This window comes from Poeciliopsis prolifica, unplaced genomic scaffold (genome assembly GCF_027474105.1).
Source record: "Poeciliopsis prolifica strain line A6 unplaced genomic scaffold, Auburn_PproV2 SCAFFOLD009, whole genome shotgun sequence".
NCBI classification, from domain to species: Eukaryota; Metazoa; Chordata; class Actinopteri; order Cyprinodontiformes; family Poeciliidae; genus Poeciliopsis; species Poeciliopsis prolifica.
In genome coordinates, this window is record NW_026562384.1 from 3,115,961 (window position 1) to 3,134,627 (window position 18,667).

Consider the following 18,667-nt stretch of genomic DNA (forward strand, 5'->3'; position numbering starts at 1 on the left):
TCGCACACTCGGATTTCGACAGTGACCTCAAGATGCTGGGAAAAAAAACAGAAAGACGGATTTATAGGAAACATAAAAAACGCTCCCCCTGTTAAAACCGACCGAATCCGGCTCTGTGCGTCACATTTCAGGACAATAAGCACATTGCTGGTGTAGCATCCCGTTGGAGGCTTCTTGGCACAGACTTCTCCTCAGAAGCAAGAAAAGCGTGGAGTGTGTTCTTCAGTCGACGATGCCCGGCTCCTGGAGGCACAAAGCGATTATTTAGTGGGTGGATGAAATGGATTATCACTCAGTTGTCATCCTCCTACTGTACTACGGCGCTTTGAGACGCCGCATGGGGACGGCGTCTCGCTCCGTCTCACCAAATCAGAAGGACATTCCGGTGAAAACTTTGCAAACGTCACAGCCGCCCGAGCCTGAAGACAGATGGCCTCCATCCAGGCTGCTCCGAGCCCAAAGACAATTTAATGGCCGGCTAATTTCCCACTTGAGGGAAATTATTAAAACGTCTAAAAGACGGTCGGCTGAAACCGGGTCCGTCGTTTTCCCCGGGGATAGAAACGAGTCAAAGAGACCCGAGGTGTGCTGCTGAGAATGATCGATTCCAATAATCGTGAGAGAAACTGATTTTAGAGAAATAATTCAACTTTATTCCATTAAATGAAAACAGGTTCTTATCCTCAGACATGGAGGGAGGTAAAAAGATCGGCTTTATTGAGATGAACACGTAAAACCAACAGAAACAAATCAACACACAAACAGAACGAGTAGCACAGTTTTTATTAAAACGAAAGACAAAAAAAGAAATCAAGCAAGAAGGATTTTGTCTGCTCATTGAAGAAGAGGGCTTGTTGTTGTACAGTCGACACCTTCCGTCACCTGGGAGGCCTTGCATGAAACTCAGCTAAACAACACGAAAATAAACGCTTCTTCCTCTGAGGAGGGAATCTGGAGAGGGCGAAGCACGAGGCGAGACGATCGACGCGTGAGAGCTTTCAGCCGTGTGAACGAAACAATTATTCCGATCCATTTCACGGGCTGCTGGGTATTTTAGATACGCAGGAGCGATTTCGCACGCAGAGTGTCAGCACCGTCTGATCCGAGGCTTCCCACACCGCCGCGGACAGACGGGGGCTTACAGACGATCCGCGTGGGGACGGGAGGGAAGAGAGGCGCCTGTAAAACATCGGGTTGAGGATTTCCGTCAGCGTATCGGCGAGCCTCACTTTGCAGCCATTGTGGCTCTCTGGAAAATAAATACGAACGGGTCGATCGGAAAAGTCAGTTTCAGACAGAATCCACTGAAATAGACGCCACTACAGCACAAACTCCATCCCCAAGAACAGGAACCGGAGGTTTCTCAGCTCCATTAAACGAAGCCGAGGCTTTTTCATTTAGTGCAAAGGGCACTAATGAGATGCAGATGAATGTTACTCCATCCAGCATAATTCATCTTCAGCGGCAGAGAAACCCTCTGAGAAGTCTGAAACAACAATCATTTTTCTCCCTTGCAGCAGTACATCAATCTCAACCCCAGAAAACATATGCAGCTGTGTTTTAAATAACACTTAAGTAACACTAACTACGTGCTGTAGCTTTAGCTTTCACACACAAGCTCTCTGCAAGTTCACAAATGGATTATAAACACCGAGAGTGAAGGAAAATTGATCACGTTTGCTCTCAATGGCTTTCGTTGACCATTGCCTGACTGGGATACCAACACCACAACGCCTCGGCAACCCGTTTTCCCAGTGTACTGCCACTTTAAATTTAGCATTAGATGGTTGTCTGACAAAACATATGCGCCATTTTTGTCTTCAGGGCAAACATGACGTCTTTGTTTGCCCCATTGGTTCTGAGCAATGGGGTTCTGTTGGGGCTACTTGCTGATACCTTTGGTTCACAGAGACATCTTTATTGCTTCACAGGTAACGTAAATGTTCTTTGATCATTGACTGATCAGACACCCTTCAACCTACCAGGATGGTAGTTCATTATTTTCTTCCACGTCTTTCTGGTTTTGGTTGGATTTTTCAAGCATCTGAGATGATTTTAGGTAAGCGGTCGATTGTTTTCTGCATTTCTTTATATACTTTTCTGTCTCCAGGTAAGTTTTTAATCAGTTTGTTCTCTAGGAACAGCCCATTTTATTCAGATGCTCTATAACCAGGATGAACAACATTTACTGTTCGACACCATTTGTTCATGACGACTGTTGGGTTTTCTATTGCTTTAGTCTCCTAGCTAATGGTTTACCATGACAGTTGCTGGTGTGACTGGTGTCATCCTTGAACATCACATTCAGGTTAAAATCCGTAGCAAGTGTGTGGATTAGCAGCTCAGCTTGTAAAGACAATGCAGAGCTTGTCGGACAGAGATGTGGAGCATACCGAGCACTGACAGACTAATCCTCAGAGTCATGTAGATTATTATCTGGCTCATAAACTATTTATGGCAGACTTTGTTTGAAGTCTGGCCGAGATTCCTCCGTTGAGCCAAAGAGCGGAAAAGGCACTTGACAGTAGCATTCTGTCTGGTTTATAAAAAGGTCAAATTAACTCTCAGCTCCGGGACTCTCTCACAAGCTGAACGTGCCTTTCCCTCTGACGGAGAGAACCCGAAACGCAGCGATCCATATGCAGGGCGTCTTCCCGCCGCAGACTCTCTGAACTTCGGCGGGAATCCTGCCGGAGTTCAGGGACATCTGCATTCCGCCTGTCGGCCCCAGTCAAGGAGAGCCACGGCGACAACAAAAGGCCCAAGCTTCATCTGGACATGGCGGGAACCGCCGAATGTCCCCACTCCACGCCTGTGGCGGCCCGGATTCACTGGGAGTCGGGGAACAATCGGCTTCTCTGCCTGGAGGTGAAACGCTGCGAAACTGTTGCATCTTTCAGCTCTGTCCTTTACTTCTCCTTTATTTATTTATTTTTGTTCAGACCTCAAAAGGTGGGGAAGATGTCTGAGCTGGCAGGTTGTAATCACTGCGCAGCTCTGAAGGAGTCGCACATGTTCCTTCACATCACCGACGCCAACAGAAATAACAGTTCAGATACTTTCAGTTTCTGTGTTGCTCCTCGGCTCGGCAGCTGCTCTCATTACTCAAATGACACGCAGTTCCAGGACGGGGAGAGGCCGGGTCGCTCGGGCGGCGCTGTGAGCAACTTGCAATGAAGGTGAGCATCACCGTCTCGCCGCTGCTCTTGTTGCTCTGGAAACGGAGCCGCCTCCTTGGCCGCTTCGGCTTTGGTTTGTAAGCAGGACAGGACACAAAGATTGGACGGTGAAAAGGTTCAGATTCTGAGTCAGAACTCAGGTTGAATTTGCAAACAAACAAAGAAAAATGAATACGAAAGAATAAATGTAAAAATAAATCAGAAAACGGCCCTTTTTCCCCCTTTGGACGTTGACAGTCACTGAGAATCCTTGCAAAAGTATTCATGCCATTCAAAAGTTTTTTCCATTTTGTCACGTTAAAGCTTCAAACTTTGAGGATTTCATGAGACAGAACAACGCAAGTATTGCTACTAAGTACAACATGTATCATATATCATTTTGGTAAATGCATTCCACACCTTTTTGTATCTGAAGGAAATATTGAAAGACTCGTTAGTCTGCTGCATAAAAATGTGCCATTAATTTAACTTGATTAGGACAGTACACATTAATCAACATCACCGCATGTCATGGCAGTGTGACGTTTCTCCTTTTGTCCTAATACAAGTAAACAGTCCCAATAGAACACACTGATGTTTGTGGTTCTAACGTCACAAAATTTGGACTAAATACTTTTGGGAAGAAGTGTAAATCTGACAGCTGTTTGCCTTCCAAGAGAGCATAAACAATTACCGCTGAAAAAACTAAACTTATGCAATACTACTACTAATAATAATAATAATAAAAGAAGAAAACTGGAGTTTGGTCAATTATCCGTGACACGTTAGAAAAACTTCAACAGAGAAATGACTGCAGTGTCTTTAAAACTCCCACTCTGAGCTCCTGTGTTCCTCCCACGCAGCTATTTTCATTAACGCTGCCTGATTAGAACCGTTTTTAGAGCTCCATGTAGGCGGACGCAGGCTGAAGCCGTCTGACATCTCGTTCGCCTCGGCACCTTTAGGCCCGAGACGGCCAGAGGAGTCCACCGTGGACCCCTTTCGGTCCGTCACAGTAGGACATCTGGCTAGATTAATGATCCAGTGTCAGTATTAGGGTTTGGGTTGGGGAGTGAAGACGCAGCGGGACCCCGAATCCCGACTGGAACTGTGGGGATCGATCCTGTTACTCTCAACTGTGGTCAAGAAGTGCCCCGGTAAACACACGCAGCAACATCAAAGTTTTATTCTGCACCTCCAAGTCCGGCATATCTCTGAGGGAAGAGATACGGCCTCTTTCCACAAGTTACATCACATTTTTATTCATCCTCAACCATTTCCCCCCCATCTTTTAGAAACAGAAACTTATTTAAACGTATTACTGACAGAACATCTATTCAGATGAGAAGCGGCAGTCGATTGTACCGCGGCGGTCCGAGCGAGGGGTCTGCGTCCGGCGTCGCCCCGCCTCCCACTAGGACTTACTGGAGCCGGGACTTTGCTCCATGGCGATGAAGACGAGACACACTCCCGCGGTCAGCAGCAGGTGCATGGACTCGTACAGCAGCTTGGGCGAGAAAACGCTCCAGATGAAGAGGTGGTAGCGCAGGACCGTCACCAGGACCACGTAGGCGGCGGCCGGCACCGACCTCAGCAGGGCCAAGCAGTAGCAGCCGTGGCCCACGGCGACCGGGCTCCTGTGGGGAGAAGAGGACCAATCAGAGAGGCTGTGGTTTCTGCGTTTCGTCTCTTCTCTTTCTGCGGGTTAGTGGCCGACTGTTGGTCTCTCTATGCTACTTTCTCTCCTTTACTCCCATTTCCTTCCTGTGTTTCAAAACTTTTGTCTCAACGTTTCTCCTTTTCTTTTTAAGCAAATCTGAACCCAAAGCAACTTCTAATAAAGTTTCATACACATATCAAGTGGGGCATAGTGGCAAAATATTTCAAACTTAAACTTTTGAATTTGAAATTTTCTGTTTTTTTTTGGTAGATTTCTTAGCTGTTTGGCCGACATTCCCTCCGTCTGCTGGCCCTAATACGTCGTCGTATTTGATCCCGTGACTCGTGCTGCAAGAAACGTTTCCACTGCCGTTTGGAGGAAAGCCGTCACGTAGCAGTTGAATGAGCACATTTTTATTGATTTAGTTTTTCTGTGTAGAGCAGATTAATAATGGTTGGAGGTATTGCTCACTGCTTGATTCATTGTTGGTCAGAGTCAGTGTGGATGTGAACGTATCTGTCCTCCTCCTCCTCCTCCGAGGAGCTCGACGACCTGCCGTCTTTACTCAGGAGGCGACACGCGGCTCCTCCCCCTCAGCTGGGACGCTGCCGGCTGTGATTAGCTGCAGCCCTCTGCTAATTTACAATGGTGTTTCGGAGATGAATTTTAGGTATGAACGCACACAGAAAAACTTGGCGTGTTTGGCTTTACGTCCTCCGCTCCTAATCTCCTGGCTGCGTCTCGTCGTCTCCTCCTGCTGGTTTTAAAGTCATTAACTTCCTAATCAGAATTTGCCGGCAATCTGCATTATTGTGGGAAGATAATTGGATCAGACTCTCTATCTCTCTCTCGCTCACGTGTGTGTGTGTGAGAGAGAGAGGGAGGGAGAAATATGAGTTATGCCGTTCACTGTTAATGATCAAACAATCTTTCATGAATTAGATCGAGACGTAAAGCAGCTTAGTGCGTCTTTGCTTTCCATCAAAGTTTTTCATCCTCTGGAAGTTTGTCAGTCGGCTGCCATGTTCTCCTCTCAATAGTTTTTGAATGTATTTCCTATTTTCTCATTATGTGCTGTCCGGCGGTGAGGTGCTCAGACGTCGCTGCGTTTTCATTGACCATGTAATTGCGCAAATTGGAATTAGAAAAATCTATTTACTTAATGGAAACATGGCAATTAAAACCCCCCAAAAGGTGGCTTTTTGTTTTTTGCTGGATCAAAATTAGTTTTTTTAGAACTGGTACTTTTTCAAAATCAATATTATGAATTATTTACTTAAAATAAGCTCCTGTTTCCAGCTGAAAAGTGACTTGTAAGTCAGCTTTGTCTTGTTTCAAGTAAACCAAGATATTTGGACAAGAAACCAGACAAAAAAAAGAAAATCTTTGGTAAGATTTTGTGTTTTTGCAGTGTAGGCTATAAATTTGGACTGAACCAGGTGAGTCATTTCACAGAACAACACATGGCATAATTCCTGAACTTAATTGTTTCTTCTCCATCTATGGATTATGTTGATTGTTGCCAAGACGCGGTGAAAATTTCATGTCAATATTAGAAATAGATTTGCTATGAAAATGTTGACGTGTTCTAATATTTTTGTACTTGATCTGATGGAAGAAGTAAAAATCTATCAGCATCAGTCGATGCTTCTTCAGTCCTGACTGAAACACGGAGAGCTAAAGGTTGGTTCCTCTGGAGAGGAACGCCGAAACGTGATCCACGTCTTCAGCCCCAGGAGTTCAGAGTTACTGGTCATTTCTAACAAAGAACAAGCGCCGACAGCTAAAACGACAACAAAAAGCATCAAAAGGGATTTTTTTTCTCCAAGATGTGGTCGGGGACTTCAACCATGTAGAACATCTGGACACTTGTAGCTTTTCCCTCGTCCAGCAGATCTTTACAAGCACCGAGGAAACGGTGTGTGTAACAGCAGACAGGAGGCCTGCAGAGTCACCAGTGCTGCAGAAATGTGGAGCAGAGACGTTATTGAAGCCGTTCAGTTTGGTGAAACCAGAGAGACTGGAGCTGGACACTGAGACCAAAACAACACTGGATTCAAACCGTGTGTTTTGTTATCAGTAATTATGATCTAGCAGTAGCTGCGTTTCCAACGCAGTTTGCGCAAGTTGAATAGGTGATTTCCTGTGATGTTGAAGGTATGTCAAGCCCTAAAACGTAAACAAACTGATTGTGCTCCACATAAGACAACAATCTGATGAAATCTCCATAACTAAACTAAGGAGTCGAGTTGACAGACAGAAGAAAATGTCCAGGTCTGTCAAAAACCTCCCAAAACTCTAGAGAAATGTGCTATTATACCCCAGACTTAAACTTTTTCTGACAAGCTAGAGCTTTTAACACCCATCAGTTCTGGTGCTGAACCTTCAGGTGGGTGTTAGGAAACTGAATTATTTTCTTTTAAATCTTTAGAAGAGAACATTTGGTTTCTTCACAGAGAAATCTGAGGAGCATCGGCCAGACGCAGTCCAATAAAGAGGTCAATGTCACCAGATTAACAGGCGGGACGCTACAGACCAATAGAAAGATGGCTGAATTTAAATCAAAAGGTGTTTTTACCAAATATTAGTTTAAGGAAACTTCTAAATTTCTTTCATTGACAATTTTTACTAGAAATGACAAGAACGGTAAGAATGATCCAGTATATCGATACCAAGTTGGTATCAGTATCGGATTGATGTTAACGTGCTGAGGTTGGTACTTCAGTTTCAGACTCCATCTTGAAAATTTGGTTTATTTTTGTATGGTAGTTTCTCAACCCAACCTTAATTTTCTTTTTTTTTTTGTTTGATTTGTTCACAAATGACAGTTAGCACACAAACATGTTGATGTTCGCAAAACATTTATTAAATAGCTACAAACTTTGTCAAAATGATTGTTTCACTTTTGACATATTAAAAATGTCTTGTTGTAAGTTAAATAACCAAGTGGAACTAGAACTGCTTCATCAATATTACAGGAATTATTCACTTATAATAAGCTCCCAATTATTGCTGGAAAGCTACCTGTAAGTTAGTTGTCTTATTTCAAGTGTACAAAAATGTTTGAACTAAAAAAAGAGAAAAAAAAAACTTGGTAAAATTATGTTTTTTCAGTGTAGTAAACCACCCAAAGGTGAAAAATTTTGTGAAATATCAGACTGTGTTAAAAAGTATCAGTATCGGTATTGGCGATACGGTGCCTGTATTTACTGGGTATTGATATTGAAACAGGTGGTATGTCACACCGATAGTGATTATTGTCGATTATCGCCACACCCTGAGCTCAACTAGTCAATCTTTGTTGAAGGTTTCGATTCAATTTCTCAGTTTTTTTCCCCCCAAGTTTGAATCCAGTTGTGTGTTTGTGCCAATCTGATGCAGATTGGTGAGGCACACACTCTGCACTGCTGAGTCATCATTACAGCAGGAGGTAAAATAACCTGTGGACTGGCGCAGAGTAAACAACCCCTGCATCAATGTGTAGGGGGAGCAGAAGAAGAGGCTTGCAGACGCTGCACTGCCTCTCCCCTCTTTTATCAAGGAGGCTGTGGTGGAAATTGTCTCCCATTTTTAAGTAACTCATGGAAAAAAAAAAAATAATAATAATAAAACAAAAACCGATGCAGAGGGAGCGTCGTAAAAAAGGCCCATTAGCAACTGTGTATCCTCAGGAGTCTGAAGCAAACTGTCCTCACAGCACTCCGGTATTGATGGGAGTTTTTACCCCGCTGGAAGCTGAGGTGCACCTTCCCCCTCCCGCCACCCCGCCACCTGGAACAGGAAGTGCTCTGCTGCTGACAGGTAGGCTGCTTTAAATCTGCACAAACAAATGACACAGCAGCCACTGGAGCAGGTGCGCCGCAAAAACACTCAATCTTAGCAAGTGTTTTTGGCCTGGTTTCTAGTGCAGGTATGTCAGTGCACTTAAAATGTTAAATAAGTGACTTTTCTGCAAGATGAGTGTTTGTTTTAAGTCAATAATTTCATAATTTTGACCAAAAAAAAGTAAAAAACTGAAAACTTGACATTAGATATTTCTAATCTAATCCAATCTCAATGCAGAGGCTGAAATTAGATATCAATTGATCAGATGTCCTGCTACGATCAATACATCAAAAACATGTGTGGCTTCAATGACATCATGTCAATTCCTACCTTTCTGCCACAATCGATGAGTTCAGCCATCAGTTCAGATTGGATTATTACTATCGACTCTGTTCCCAGCTGTGATGTCAGCCCCGCCCTCCACGGCTCGGTGAGTCCGGTTCTGCAGAACCCAAACTGCCGGAGTCCGCCGAGCCGCAGCTGAAAGTTTGCTCTGGTGAGTCACTCCAAAAACTCCTACTGAGTCGTGAATGTTTTATAATCTCTTTGAGCTGGTTTCAGTCTCATCTGTCGGCTCACTAAACGAGATTCATGACAAATATCTCTAGTTTACAAAACAACTTAAATGCTCTAAGAAGAGCTGGAAAGACCAACTCAACGGAAAACCGATGAATAATAGATACGGTGAGTAAAACCCACTGGCTGTGAATCTTCCACTGGCTTTTCAAGTATTTTTAACAAACAAAACTTGAATGAAACGGTTAAATATTTCCTTTTCTCGCCGGGGTTTCTGTCAGAATATGAAGTCTTTCACAGACAAAAGCAACAATTTGTTGAAATAATGACAAGGCTGGAAGGAAACCGGCAGAGCGGCCGTTGATCCAGTGCTTCCTCCTCCCCCTCCTTTATGGTCACTGCTGAGGCTGCAGAGCGAATCCTTAATGAACTTGGACTATTTTTTGTTTCATTCGTCACAATACCTCTGAGTGCATAATGCAGCAGGGGCCGCTGCAAGGGAGCGCCGCGTTGCGACTAATAAGGGATAATAAGGAGTGACGCTCGCTTTTTTTGCCCGCCGCTGTAATCCGGCATGTAATGTATTAAAGCTGGATTTAATGTGACAGGAGAGGAAACACGGGAAACTTCCTGCAGTCTGGTTGTGGAGGCAGACGTGTTCGGGGACGACTCGCGAAATGAAACCGATGGTCAGGGTTCTGATGAAACCACAGAAAGCGATCCGACACCGGCAGATGTCAGATCTTCCAGAATCTGACCTGCACCAGAGGAAATACCTTTGGTTCCCGTGTTTCTACGGTTTCCTTTTCCTGGAGTTACTTTCAGACATCCAACAATTTTGATGCCCCAACTCTGAACATGTACCTTCAGACTCTGCTGAGTGACGCAGTGTGGGTTGATGAAAGTCCACTCATGAGACGCTCTCTTGTCCAATCGAAAGAGGTAGACCGGTGGCAGGGCAGTCCACCAGCAGCCCAGTGTTTTATATAAAAAAATATTACAAATTTAGAGGCGGATGAGTCGGCATCATAATAGCGTGTGAGACCAATAGCGGAGGTACAAAACGGTGCACCCACACACCCGGCTCATTGAATCATCCAATAAATGAAAAAAAACATCACTTAACCTGATGGGAGAGCAAGTGAAGCCTGGTGGCCCGCCAGGCTTACGACACACATTTGACCAAAAAAAAGTGTATGCCTTCACATTCATGAAGGCATACAGAATATGCCTTCATGAAGCTATACTGGCCAGAATTTATGCTCGGAAATGACCCTACATGTGACAAGGGTTGAGATCCTGGTGAATCGATTAATCATCAACCACTGGAGTTGAAACTTAAAAATAGGACTGGAAGAAACCAACATATTCAGAGCTGTGGTGAAGCTACTGCTCTGAAAACTCTTAAAAACAAACATATAAATGAGTAAATAGATAAACAGAACCTGCGGGTCCAGCTTACCTGGCGCCAACAACACTGATGCTGAAACGCTTTGTTGATCAGACCAGAAATCTGCAGCCTCTCATTTCTGCTCCTGGCATTTTAAAGACTGACTGACTCATTTCACACCCGGAGCATCTTTGTCTCTATTTTCACTTCATTTTAGTTTTGGCGTTCGGCATCAGAACAGCTGTTAGGACAGATTCAAGCCTCATCACTCAGCACTGTGCATTTGGGCCTCATGCTGAGGGAGAGCCCTGTTTATTAGCTGCCTGTACACACACACACACACACACACACACACACACACACACACACACACACACACACACACACACACACACACACACACACACACACTTACCTAGTCACTGGCCTCTCTCCAGATGAGGTGCCTTGCTGTGCAATGTTGACTTTTGTGTTATAAAAATCATTTATTTCAGAAAATCTTTGTAAGTTACTTCAAAGTAAAAATTACAATTGAGGCTATCAGAAAAATATCAAGTGTGAAGGCAGTTCAGTTCAGTGTGTTTCAACTGGAATGAAAGCGTTTTGTTTTTCCTCGTTCTGTCAGTAATATTTAAATAATCGCAGGTCCCCTCTCCGCCCATCATCCTCCACCACCTCCACACACAACTTAGCAGCCGTGGCTTATAGTCCGTTCAGAGGAGACACCTGAGAACAGGCAGGTGCTTTTTTATTGTTTTCTCCAGCTGTGTGAAGCATGAAGTACCATTATGTGGCATAAAGTGGCGGCACGCTGCTCTTCGGTTGGGTGAGCGAAGGCTGCCACACTTCTTATGCTCACAAACACAACCTGTAGCAGTTTGGAAATATTTCGGTAGGAAATAAAGAGCAACAACACAGAGTTACAAATAAAGTGTGCAGCTGTAGCCTCTTAATTCAGGTAACAGAGAGAGAGAGAGAAACAAACCTGCTCCAGAACGGTACCGATCACTGGTTTATCTGTTGAGTTGTCACAATAACGAGCGAAATCTTAAATGTATGTGTGATATATAAAAGAAAAAGAGATGCAGTACCAATTGTCAGCACAACAAAAACTAGATAAGGTCAGGAGAAAGTTTTAGAAAATAAAACAAGGAGAGGGAAGTAGGTCAGCTATGCTAGCTTGACTTTGACAACTGTGAAATGCAGATTAGCTGCAGAATTTGGCGTTTTGCCTCCCATCGACTGAGAGCTGATATTTACACACATAAACTTTATGTAAAAAGTTTATAAGGATTAAATTATCTTCTGAGCTGATATAACCCAGATTCAGATTGAACTTCAACTTGAAATTAAGAAGAAAATAAAAAGAGAGAGAAAATCTTTTCCACAACTGAAACTTGGTTCATCAATTTTCTGACACATATTGGAAGCAAAGTAACAGGGACTCTTAGCCTTGTAGATTCACAGCAGAATAAATAACCAACCTGAATGCAACCAACTTTAATTTCCTTTTTTTAAATAAGATGTAGCTGCAGACGCAGTTGCGTTTTATATAAAAAGTTTATACGTTTTCCCCTCTATCCATGAGAATCCCAGGGCTCCAGTGCCAAACACTTAAAAATCTCTGCCATGTATCGGCTTTGTAAGTGACACGTACCTTTCTCTCTCCGAGCTCAGGTAGCAGACGAGGTGACAGGCCCAGAGCAGGGGACCCGCGTAAGTGCTGAGAGCTGTTAAAAAGATGGCAGGCGCTTCGATGTAGCTTTCCAGACCAACAAAGCCCACAGAAATGTCGATGGTGCCAATGTTGTTGGAGTTGCCCTGCGGGTGCACAAAGCAAACCTTTTAGAGCCCTGATGAGAGCGCAGAAATGACTGTGTACAGACAAAAACAAGTGCACACACTGGAAGCACTTAAAGAACGGGCGACTCCTTTCGCTTTTTAATTATCACTCTGAGACGCTGCCGACTTCCCGGCGAGCCAGTTGTGTCTGAGTCCCTGACCGGATCAGCACGCGCAGCTCTGAGGAACTGGGCTGGAGGTCAAACCACTCAGGACAAATTGGAAATGTTCACCTGTATATTTGCCAACAACAACAAAACAGGGAGCGATCTTGACAAAAAGATTTCAGAATTATATATAGATAGTGTAGCATAGTACATATATTTGATTTTATATTATACATTAGCCTCCTGCAAAACCAACAGGAATGCAGCAAGTTGTTTCTGAAACAACAAAACACTTGTCTGTTCCAGCGGCCGTTGTACAGTGGTTAAAAAAGCTGACCAATGGCTCTTTTAACCATTGCTGCGTGACAGTGCAGCTCGATAGTACTACCTTCACAATAAGAAGGTTTTTGAAACGGCTCATTTTCCAGACACCAAAAAAAACCATGAAGTTATTGTCACAAAAATGACTTGGACTGTTTTTAGAGGCAAGTAAACAAATGCGGAAAATGTAACTTTTGCATAATAGCTCCCCTTTACCATCAGTTTCTTTCAGCTCAACAAATGTTCACATCTTCTTGCTCTACCTTGTGCACCTTTACAGCTCTGTTTAAAACATTACAATTAAATCCTTTCCCACCGAGACCGAGGGAAGTTGAGACCGAGTCAAGACCAAGACCAGTCTCCAGTACAACACTGATACACGCTACCTTTTTATTTTGATTTCAGTTCACAATGAACGACAACTGCATTCAAGAGCCGGTTGTGCTTCTGTCGGGAACGTTCGTTTCTCCCTTTTCTTGCTCTCCAACAGACCGAACCTGTGAAGACCTGAACACGCCTCTGTCTGAACGCGAAGGCGGCGGCGATGTGCCGGGCCGCGTCTCGCAAACTAACGAGTTCATCTCCATCTGCGCGCACGTCTGTGATCGGGGAGGGAGAAACGCAAACAGCTGGCTCCGCTCTAAACAAACAGTAACTGTGAGTGAGCAGGTCGGAGGTTGCATATAGATGCTTCTCTTCTTGCTTTCTTGCTGGAAGTCCCACCGTTTTTGCTGTCAATGTCAATTTTTTTCCTCACACACGGCAAATATTTATTGCTTTTGAAAATGTAGTCGAGCGAGATGTTTCAGAAGAGAGAAAAAAAACAAAAGCACCTCAAATGCAAGATGTGAGCCAGCAGGGCTGGATGATGCATCTGTCTGATGGAGTCTGTACCAGAGAGGAAGAAAAAGTGGGAAAAAAATGCAAATTTCTGCCTTTATTGCTGCTTTGCACATCATCTGGTTTTTCAGATGACAGATCGCAAGATGAAGTTTCACATTAGCTTTAACATTTTGTCATAGTAGGAGCTACAAATCTATATCTGTTTTAAACTGATTTTATTACACAGAACACAAATTTTCTAAAGTCACCTAGACATGAAGCCCGCCACGGCAGTTAAAGGATGTTATGGACAGGTTAAAGTCGGGTTAGGTTGTAAAGAAATCTGCTTTGAAAGTGGAAACCTGCAGAAACTCGCTTGTCCACTTCATCCGATACACAGTGGTGGGAGAGTCGTTTCTTTTCTTCACCAGGGAGGGAGAAGCCTCTGATATTAGAGGAAACTAAATATTGAAAATCTGCCACAAAACTTTGGGCATAATCTAACTTGTTTGGCTAGAAAGTCCAGTTTCTCTGGGACAGGGTGAATCCCAGGTCCCGGTTCGGTTGAAATGAAGCAACGCCACAGCAGAGGGCATTCTGGGTAAATTCTACCTAAGCAAACAGTCCTACAACCCGGTTTTTTCTGGGAATGAAGTAACCTGGAATTTTTCCCATGATGCTCTGGCGTCTTTTAAAGCGAACGGATATTGACGAAACATTGTTAATATGTCAGAAACGCCTAAAAAAGGATTCATTTGGAGTCCAGCGATCACCAATTAAGTTCTAATCTTTTGTATCATCCCAGCCTAAATTTCACACGTTGCTCATTAACGAACCCATTAGGGTCGTGTCCTCTGGAGGACTATTGTTTTTCCACAGCTTTATAATTACAAGCCTGGACACAGAGGTGGGAAATTGTCTGGCAATGGAGAAATCCCGAGCCCATCAAGGCCTTAACGACCCGCGAGACAACGAGGGTCACTGAACGAGTGCGAGTTCCTTTGACGATGACGAACAGCGGCGAAGCAAATACCTGCTGTGGGCTGAGCTGAAATGAAGACATCGTGTCTGCTGGGCATCCGGAAGCATCGTCTGGAAACAAGCTTGCCCCTGATGGACGTTCGACCTCAAACACCGTCTAGCTTTTTATTACAGGCGAGAGCTTTGCTGAACGTCAACAGAGGCTCCTAGATCATCAAGTTAGACGTCTCTGAAAGTCAGTCGAAAACACCGACCACCTGATCAACCTGTTACATAAGGAGGCGAGGAGCCCAATGCACAGCTGCGTCAGTAGAAACTGATTCAATCTGCTACAGTTGATGTAATGAATAACAGCTGCAACATCAATTTGAGTCAGTTTTCCAACTTTTCATCACTTTCCTTTAGTTGTGTTTGTTTATTTTTGTTGCCTTTTTATATTTTCATTGCTTAAAGCATTTTGAATTTCTTTGCAGAAATGCGCTTTGCAGATAAACTGGCCTTGTCTCTCTAAAAAACAAACAAAACCCAAAAGCTTGCGCACAATGAGGTCAGTTCAATTTGAAAGCAGCTTCACTAAAATGTTTGCTCATGTTACATGGAATCAAATCATAATGACATTACATTGCTGCACTTAACATGGATGAACAATAAAAGGTGAGTTAATCCTATTTTGTTCAGTGATCCCAACAACAAACCAAAGGCACTTTGAGAGAAAAATCTTTGCCTCAGTGTATCATCATACGTGTATTAAAGAGCAAGAAACTATAAATGTTGAAGGTAAGAAAGTACGTAGTGATGTTCAGTGTAACCTTTTAATTCATTGGAAACTAAAAGATAATTTGGTGTTCAGGGCTCAGTAGAAGCAGGAAAGATTTCCACAAATGGAAGATGAAGACAGGATATAGCGAGCACTTTTGGAGCAAAGTAGAGGAGGACGGATCTGTCCTCACCCACTACAATCAATCTCTCCCTTAGAAGAAAACCTTCGCCCTGGGATTGTAAGAAAAAAAAAAAATCAGCACCTTGGGTTTAAGGGAAGAAAAAAGAGACATACTGTTCTGACCATCAGAGGAAGAGAGTTGGTTAGAAGTGGAGGACAAATTACGATGTCTATCTGATAGCTGCTAGCATTTTAGTTCATTTGAACTGATGAATGAACTGTAGAGTGATGGTCTGTAAGGTCTCCCAGCTACCGAACTCAGCTGTTCCGACTTCCTCCTCCTCACCGGACAAATATGAATACATCACAATTTCTCACAGTAAGCACATTTCTAAAGAGGTTAATGATATGACGTGTTCACCAGGTGCTGGCAACAACCCAAAAAATACACATAGGAAGAAAAAAAAAAAAATTATACAAATATAATCGGAAATTAAGTGATGTGTAATGATGTTAAATGATGCATGCAGAAAGGCATAGAAAGCCAAGATATTAGCGGTTTCAGCTGTTATCACTGAATTTGCCACTTGTTGGTGCAAATGGATGTCGGCTGGTTCAGTCTGAACTGATAATGACCAGACAAGGATCCTTGTGTGACACAAGGAACGTCGCATGATGAGTACGCGTGAACAACTGTCTCAAGACCTTCACAGCCTTGCAAAACATTCTGATGGTACTGGCTACAGAAAAGGATTTCTAAACTTCTGAACATGTTGAGGCGGTAATCTGGAACATCATTAGACCGGAGAACGGCCACGAGATTTCTGTCAGAGGATTGAAAACGGTTATCAGAAGAGTCGACCAACAGCCCAGGACTTTCAGAAAGACGTGAATCAACAGGTACAACTGTCTCAAAGAAACCAATAAGCAGTGAACTGAACTGCTTATTGGTGTTTTGGACACTCAACACCAAAAACACCACAGAGACAGTGAAGTTTGAAGGTGGGTACAAACACAGTTGTAAAGGGAAAGTTGTAAAAATTACAAAGGTGTTTAGCTTACCTGAAAGTAAAAGAAGGCTTGGCCAAACCAGTAGTGCATGATGGTGGTCTGGGCCGCGTCGTAGTGGAGCTTCTTCCAGATGAACTGAGCCATGAGCGTCTGGATGAGGAGTCCGCAGCACAGCACCGGCAGGTTATGGGCCCGAAACAAGAGCGAAACCAGCAGCACCAGGCCGCTGTAAATCTCCCACAACCCCCTGCTCTTCAGCTTCGCATCTGCCGTGACGATCTGGGATCTCAGCAGGTCCTTGGTGCCCGAGAAGAGGATGCCCAGGACGAAGACGTAGACGAAGCGCGCTTCCACCGTTCCCCTGGAAAGACAAGCAGACGGAGCTCGTCACGTCTGTCCCAGCAGGAACAGGACAGCCGCATCGATTGGTCCCGACAAAACGTCTCGGTCAATGTTCGGGTGACTGGGTTAAGAGACTCAGCGACGTGAACTCTGACTCTGCTTTGGAATCACAAATATGTAGACGGGGGATAAATGTTTGAAAAGCACTTGGTCTGGACTTCATTTCTGAAGAATGAAAGAAACAAAGCTTTAGCAAAGAAATTAATCAGAGTAACATCAATAAATCACAATCAACAAATTTTAAAGCTTGTGAACATCTCTGTGAAGAAGAAGATGACGTATCCAAGGTGGCACGGAAAACCTAAACTACAAATTTTTAAAGATTTTTTTTTTCTTCCAAAAGGAGCAGATTAAATAAACTTTAATATCAGACAAACGTAACCCAAGTACAAAATGTTTTTTTTAAGTGACTTAATTTATTAAAGGAAACTAACATGTCGCAAAAGCTAAATAATAATCATCATCATATTTTTAGTCCGGACACTTTATAGTATAAAGATAAAACAAAGATAAATATCAGCCTCTTCTGTTCAATCATGAATTAATGATGATTGATCACATTTTATTTGAAAATCTGATTTTTAGGGTGCATTCACACCAGCCCTGTTCGGTCCACTTTGATCAAGTTCTGGTTTGTATGTTTGTTTGAGAAGGGGAGTCTGGGAAAATGAAATTCTCATGTGGGAAAACCTAGACTTCGGTTCGGTTCAAGTGAACTCTGGTGCCGACTGAATGCAGCGTGGACCAGAGGCCGCTCCAAACGTTGGAAGCCGACTATAGGGCATGGCATTCTGGGTAATCACATAAAAATGAAACATGTCTATAGCTGGCAAGACAAAATGTTTCATTGTCTTCTGCCAACAACAAACTGAAGGTCCTACAACCGCTAAAATCTGGCATTACTCCATCTTTGCTTACATTTTATGACAAAGGAAGCGGTGCTCATGTCTTCTTCTGCTGTATTTGTATCGTCTTTTTCAGTGCCCCCACAGGCGAGGAGAAGAACAGAGTTTTAAATTAGCTTGGTTCGTTTGGCACAATGCAGCGTGAAAGCGAGCAGCACCGGCTCATACTTGAGTTTATACTTGAGGACTGACAGAATCAAGAAATCACTTCAATGTAACCTGTCTGACATCATGAAATAGACCAATATCTAAAAGGAAAAAAAAGAGCAACACGTCAACTTTGTACCCAAACCCATCTATTAAACAAACGGAGGAAAACAAAATATGAAACTATGACTCCATCTTTGCCCCGCTGTGGACTGTAGTCCGATGCATCAATGACGTGCTTTGTGCAGAATCCTCTGCAATATCTGTTCTGCAAAGATCACAACTTTAATTAAATTCATCTTCCTTCTTCTTGTTTAACAGGACTGTTCATATTTCTGTGACTCATAACCTTTGCTTCATTCGGTATGCGGTGTGTCAATGTAACATTAATAATTAAAGCCAGGAGACTGGAAGACGGAGCGAACCGCCGCAGGAAACAGACTGTCTCCCACCCATCACATTGTCAGTTTCTCAATACGTTTTGAGGAACAGGGCATTGAGATGCTCTGAGTGCATTTTGAGGTAAGGTGACATTTCATCAACTGTATTTTTCTTTTCTCTTTTTTCTATTTGAACGTCGTGCCGCGAGCTCATAAGACGCACGCGTAACGGCATGTTAAATTAAAATTTGCTTTGAGATCAAGTAGATTTAAGGGTTTCATGGCGGGGAAAAGTTTGAACTTTTCAGAGAAAGGATTCG

General features: G+C 43.4%; 1 protein-coding gene across 2 annotated transcripts in view; it reads right to left on the reverse strand.

Annotated features, from left to right (window-relative positions):
• Window positions 1-690: 690 nt before the first annotated feature.
• pigg (phosphatidylinositol glycan anchor biosynthesis class G) overlaps window positions 691-18,667 on the reverse strand; it is a 76,635-nt gene continuing 58,658 nt past the window's right edge. Inside the window, exons 11-14 of one of the 2 annotated variants that reach the window (XM_055034179.1) lie at window positions 16,565-16,874; window positions 12,207-12,370; window positions 11,535-11,596; window positions 11,271-11,417 (exon numbers count right to left, since the gene is read on the reverse strand). In XM_055034179.1, the coding sequence (XP_054890154.1) occupies window positions 11,578-11,596; window positions 12,207-12,370; window positions 16,565-16,874 (493 nt within the window). In that variant the 3' untranslated portion in view covers window positions 11,271-11,417; window positions 11,535-11,577. Of the gene's footprint in view, window positions 4,796-11,270; window positions 11,418-11,534; window positions 11,597-12,206; window positions 12,371-16,564; window positions 16,875-18,667 lie in introns of those variants that run through there. The other variant, XM_055034178.1, reaches the window with a different exon arrangement.